This window comes from Helianthus annuus, chromosome 15 (assembly GCF_002127325.2).
Source record: "Helianthus annuus cultivar XRQ/B chromosome 15, HanXRQr2.0-SUNRISE, whole genome shotgun sequence".
NCBI classification, from domain to species: domain Eukaryota; kingdom Viridiplantae; phylum Streptophyta; class Magnoliopsida; order Asterales; family Asteraceae; genus Helianthus; species Helianthus annuus.
Genome location: NC_035447.2, coordinates 122406599 through 122412927, shown reverse-complemented (window position 1 = coordinate 122412927; position 6329 = coordinate 122406599). Strand labels below are relative to the sequence as shown.

The following is a 6329-nucleotide window of genomic DNA, read 5'->3' as shown; positions in this document are numbered from 1 at the left end:
TGAGCCATGAATGGAGCCGAGTGTCAGCTTCGTTAAAACTCTCAGGTTTGATTTCAATTTTAGGTTAATTTGATTTCTCATTTGTGTTTTATTTTAGATCTGGTTGCTGTTTCGATTTTGCATTTATTTTTCACCATCTAAACGAAGTAGAATAACCCTAAATTTATAATGGGATAATCGGTTGTTGATTCTGAGATGATGCACAATTAAGTATTGGCATGTTCTGTGGTGAACATGATATCATGTCCGACACATTTTCTTATGATCGATTTCTAACAGATTTTTCATTGTACCTGATATGGTGTTGTCGGTGGGTTTTGTTCAATAGTTAAACTGTAATGCTTTCTTTTGATAAATTATAGTGTTATACTAACCCCTTCGACGTATTCATTTTATCATTTTCATTGACAGAGGAATTTTTTTCTATGCAGGTAACGGAGGCTCTTGCACGTGCAGGTCTCGATTCGTCTAACCTCATTCTCGGTATTGACTTCACCAAGAGCAATGAGTGGACAGGTAAAATTATAATCCTCAGTAATTTTAAATTACTTTACGAAAGTGGTTATGCTAACCATACGTTTGGTAAATAGGTTCAAGATCCTTCCACAAAAAAAGTTTACATCATATTGGAGATGATTTAAATCCCTATGAAATGGTGATATCCATTATCGGGAAAACCTTAGCAGCTTTTGATGAGGATAATTTGATCCCCTATTATGGATTTGGAGATGGTATGGTTTTGTACGGCAGTAATTTATTCTTTATAAGTATATTAACTTATATACGGGTTCGCAAAAATCTTTTCAACTTTTATTTAATTGCAACATCCACACACGATCAAGATGTTTTCAGTTTTTATCCCGAAGAGAGGTGTTATAATGGATTTGAGGAAGTCTTGAGTAGGTACAGGGAGCTTTTACCCCATCTAAAGCTTGCAGGTGTTATATCTTTTCTAACATTATCTTGAGTAGGTACAGGGAGCTTTTACCCCATATAAAGCTTGCAGGTGTTATATCTTTTCTAACATTATCTTCGTTTATGCTTACTATGCGTGAATGTTTATTTATTGTCACCATAGGCCCAACATCATTCGCCCCTGTAATTGAGAAGGCTATGACAATTGTTGAAGAAAGTGGTGGGCAATATCATGTGTTGGTTATAATCGCTGATGTTTAGGTAATATTTTATATTTCTCTTATTTCATAGTTAAATTTGCTTCTTTAAATTGTCTGGAATTAAATATTTTGTGCTTTATATAGGTAACAAGAAGTGTGTATACTGGGCGTGGTCAATTGAGTCCACAAGAACAGAAAACTGTAGATGCCATAGTTGAAGCAAGGTGCTTTTCTGCAACTTTAATAAGTTTATAAAATGTTTTTTTTATAGTTTCTTCCAGCTGAAGTGGAATGCTCTTTTTGACAGCAATCTTCCACTATCAATTGTATTAGTTGGAGTTGGTGATGGGCCGTGGGACACAATGAAGGAATTCGATGATAATATCCTTTCTCGGAGCTTTGACAATTTCCAGGTATATAATAATTGCTGATTTCAATATTATTTATAGAGGTGGCTTTTCAATAATTTTGATTTCAATGTCCACCTATTTATTAATGTATGGAAAAAGAGAACGGTTTAATAAGTTGAAAGTAATGAGTAGAGGGGCCCAAAACGAAATTCAAACTCAAGATTCTAACAAACCTCCATTATTCTAACAAACCTCCATTATTAGGTTTGTAGTCACTCATATAATTGATTTCCGCATTTATTAAAGGAAGAATTTTCTTCTCATCTACTTACAAATGGGTCAAATTGGTTTTAGCTGCAATGCAAAAAGACCCTTTGTTTTCATCTTGGACTGCGCCTTGCTGACTGTAGTTGTTGAAATAAACAGCGTTTAAAGTGGAAGTGACGGTTCATCAGATGCAAGTGAGGAAAATGACCAACATGTATATGTTTTCACATGAGATATAAATGTCGAAATGTATTTTCTTTCTTACTTATGTGTGAAACTGCGTGCCATCCTTTTTGTGGTACTGTAACATTGAATCAATTCCTCTAGGAATACCCAGGAGGCAAGGAAGGAAGCTTTAATCAGATGCTTGCAGATGGTAATTTTGCACACCTTTACCTTTTTTTTATCTCTAATTATGTGTCTTGCTATGAAAATTATAATCTTCCTTTAATTTCATAATCGATGCCGTTGAGTTGTAGTTTATAGAAAACTGAACTTAGAATTGTTAAAATTGATTCTTCTTGCCTGCACACAACTTGCTCCACTGAATGCCTCAAATGAGTTATGTTGTGTAGTTGGTATTTAATACCAACATATGAAACTGATGGGTTTGTTGCGTACATCAGTTGTTTTGTTGATAATTGCTCAATTACACATCATAGCACATCCGTGTTTTCTTTAGATAAAATTAATCTTTAAAAAGTCATCTCTGTTTACATACTAATAAAGTTGTTCATAGACTGCGGGATAGCTGTGATTGTTGTATCATAATGATTTTCTTTGGTTAAGCAGACCGGAGTTGAGAAGAATATGTTTGCTTATGATTCAGTTTCATTGACAGTCATGCCTATTTCTTCTCAGCCTTCAGTAACAAGAGATGATATGGTAAATTTAATGGATTGTAGATGTGGTTAGTGTACAGGCTGGTGGGAGTAATTCAGCAGGTCAGGGTAGTGGTCTTTTTATGGGGTGGGAGCTGAATCTTGGGGTTGGGACTGGTTGTATCATGGTGTGGGTGGATTTTGGTGTTTAGCTGGTTCACCGCTTGGGGAGAGGCTTCTACGTAGTGTGTTAATTTAATGTCCGTGTCTTGAAATGTGATTAGGTTGTGACTGATTTCTAGCGGTTTGTTTAAGCTATCATTTCAGTGATGATGAACCGATTAGTTTCTTCATATAGGACAGCAGATTGTGTATGTTTAAGGAAAATGATGAGGCCATCTCATTTGAATATGCTTACATTCATTGATTAGCTTCTTTCAGCTTCTCACATCAAATACGAGCCTATGAGGTAATTTCTCTGCACATGACTTACTAAATTGAGGCCATCTGTTTGTTGATCTATAATCATATTCATGGATTTGTGTTTTTGAATTTGGTTTTGTATGTTTAAGGATTTGCTAAACTGTAAATATTGTTTATCTTTAGTGAAAAGAAAAATGCAGCTCCTTATAGTTAACCTTTTAGACTGATTGTTTGTCGGTTATCTTTTGATGAGAGATTGATGGATGATTTTTGAGCTGGTACGGCCTATGGGTAATGTTGTTCCAAATTCGATGCTGACATTAGCTAAGAAATTCAACCGAAATTATCCTTTGATGAGATTGATGGATGATTTTCGATACGGCACATACTTGAATATGGATCAAGTAATAAACATAAACATCTTATATGGTAAATTCTTTTGTTCATTTGGCATATTCTGTTACCAGTCTTGACATTTTGTTCAGTGGTTGTGAAACTATGATGACATGTGAGTTTTTTTAATGCATAAAACTTATTAAATCGTTCATTCACATTAAATATTGTTAAATTAATTCATTTCTTTAATAATTATAGGATGATGACATAGTGAATACATGCAACCTTATAAAGTGCAATGATGCTGTCTCGGAAGGACTTATGTTGTGAGGCCAAAAGGGAAGCACCTAGCAACGGTTGTTTGATTGCATGGTCTTGGTGACAATGGCTCCAGGTTGTTTAATGAAGTTTCAATGTTGATATTTTCTTTCTATTCTGTTTTTGGCATTATATACTTACGAATTGATTAATTTGGGTTGTATTTGATCCCAAATGGGTCAAATCAATATATCTAGCTGAAAGGGGACTGGTTGAAAGTTCTTCAAAGTATATTTTTATACATACAACCTTCTAAAAACAAAGATATATGATAACAAAGCATGTAATGTTTTTTTTTTGGTTTAGGACATCCTAGACAGGGTTGGGTTTATCGTAAGCTGTCAAAGGTGCAAAAAACAGGGAACATTTCAGCATACTACACATCACTAAACAAGCCAAAACAGTAGAAATTATTATATTATATATGAATTACATGCTGGTTGATGTTTCATTTGGTTAATGTGTTACTAGGTTGACATCAACTCTTTTGTGGGCATGTCTTCTATTTAACTTTTAGAGTTAATTGGTCTTGCTTATATGCTTGTGGGAAGAAATATCTAAAGATTGAACCTAGAAAAGAACACGTTTAACTATATGTTTTTTTTTGAAGAGGTTGCAGTATGGGTTGTCCATTTTTTCAAACTTCAATTACAATTATAGATTGAATTACTTAAACAAAACATTTGTGGAAGTTGTATAGGCTAAAATAGACTTTGGGCAACATTTAATGAACTTCCATTTTGACCCGTTTGGGATTAAACACGGTTCAAGTAGAGTGGTAGACCCATTTACATGTAACCATGTCAAACCTTTCAATTTTCATGTAAAAGTTTCATGACTTCATCGCAGCCACATAATATACTGTTATTTGATGATTGAATATTATATGTACGGTTTGCAGAAGGAGCTTTGGAGTGCTTGATACGATACCAGTTGCAGAGTCTTTAACTAAGCTATAGGCAAGATGTGAGCTGTGTGGAAAGTCCGTTTATTTTACGTTAGGGAAGACAGACAAAATTGAGAGGGAATTGGTTGCTGGTGCAGATGTATACATGCCAGTACGCAGACATCACTATGCAAGTGGGAAAGTGCTCAAAGAGATTGCAGAAACTGTTCTTCAGATGCACACGACTTAGTGTCGTTTGTTGTATTACATATTCACATTCCGTTTTTAATGCATTAATGTAACGGGTTTGGGTTGAACATTAGAACCGAGATTTAGCCAATCGTTTGTAAGTAACTGGGTTTTATTTAAAATATGGTTCCTAATCTTGAATCACTTCTTATTTTGGATAACTTATTTAGTGGAACACTGCCACAAGAATTGGGTATGCATTCTAAACTCAAATGGGTTGATGTTTCAACAAATGATTTTGTGGGTGTGATTCCACCAGGTATTTGTTCAGGGGGGGAGTTGAGTAGGTTAATGTTGTTTTCGAATTATTTTTTCGGGTGGTCTTTCGTCTATCTCGAATTGTTCCTCGCTTTTTCGAATTCGACTTGAAGATATTTATGAATTATATCGTTTATTCGTTTTATATTATTCAATTCATGTAATATGTAAATATAACATTATCAAATATGCATGTTTAAAACGGGTCAGAGTGGGTCTGGTTAAAGAGGGTAATCTTTTAAGAATTGATGAAGTGGAAATTTGTGGCTAATTTATATTGGATACAACTTCTATGCATGCTATATTGGAATTTATTTATAGATTTAATACAACATTTATTTCATTTCAAAAAATTATTTATGGACGTATACATGATAATTAATATGAAATGTAATCGTTAATTAATTTTTATAAGATATTATTTATCTTCATATTCAAACTAACCTGTAATAAAGTATTTACGTATTAAAGTATAAATTTTTTGTTGTTTAGCCACCCGTGTATTACACGGGGACTTAGACTAGTTTTTTAATAAATGAATGATAAAATACACGCCTGGCTTTTATACACATGAGCATTAATTTTTTTTTTTATTTTTCATTTTGATGAATGATAAGATATAACCATGGTGTCTATTCTCTCGTTGCTGAGTATTTTTCAAGCCATGACGTGTATTTATTTAATGGTGTGTATTTTTTCATTTATAGTGTGAATGTTTTATCATTGTCATGGCATTTTTATATATATTTTTTGGAAAGGTGAACTTGCCGCGTCCAATGAAAGCATTTGCCCAAAAATTAGGTTTACTTTGTACATTGCCGACGGTAAAGAAGATCTAAAGCCAAAGATAGGAATGTTTTTTTGAAAGTCTTTATGATTCTTATGTTTTGTATCTTAAGTATGTGAGGGCCGGTGGTTTTGCTGTTAGGAAGGGCACTGAAAAGATAAACGCCAACGGAGTAAACCATATAAAGTATTATATGTGTATAAAATCTGGCAAATACATGAATAAGGAGGCTGATACAGTGGACCCGAAATAGAAGGAAAGGAGTGTGAAATCAAGTTTTTCTAAGAGGACTGGTTGTGGAGCTCAAATTTGTCATGAGTTTGAGGATGGTTTTTGTAAGGTGTATAAGTTTGTTGAAGAGCATAACCATGAATTTATTGATCATCCTGATAAGCATTTTCTATCGTCTAAACGACACCTCATTCAGCTTAGAAGCATGCTATACATAGCGTGGCTAAGTTGAATTTGGGTCCTATTAAGGCGTTTAACGTTATGAAGACTGTTTTTGGTGGTTTTGAA

General features: G+C 33.9%; 1 protein-coding gene across 1 annotated transcript; it reads left to right on the top strand.

The window, feature by feature from the left end:
• Nucleotides 1-298: 298 nt before the first annotated feature.
• On the top strand, nucleotides 299-1546 carry LOC110943746 (E3 ubiquitin-protein ligase RGLG2). The gene is given in 7 exon segments (XM_035984440.1): nucleotides 299-310; nucleotides 363-516; nucleotides 591-731; nucleotides 825-938; nucleotides 1079-1176; nucleotides 1260-1339; nucleotides 1423-1546. Coding segments are annotated over 7 exon segments (723 nt in total).
• The last annotated feature ends 4783 nt before the right edge of the window (nucleotides 1547-6329 follow it).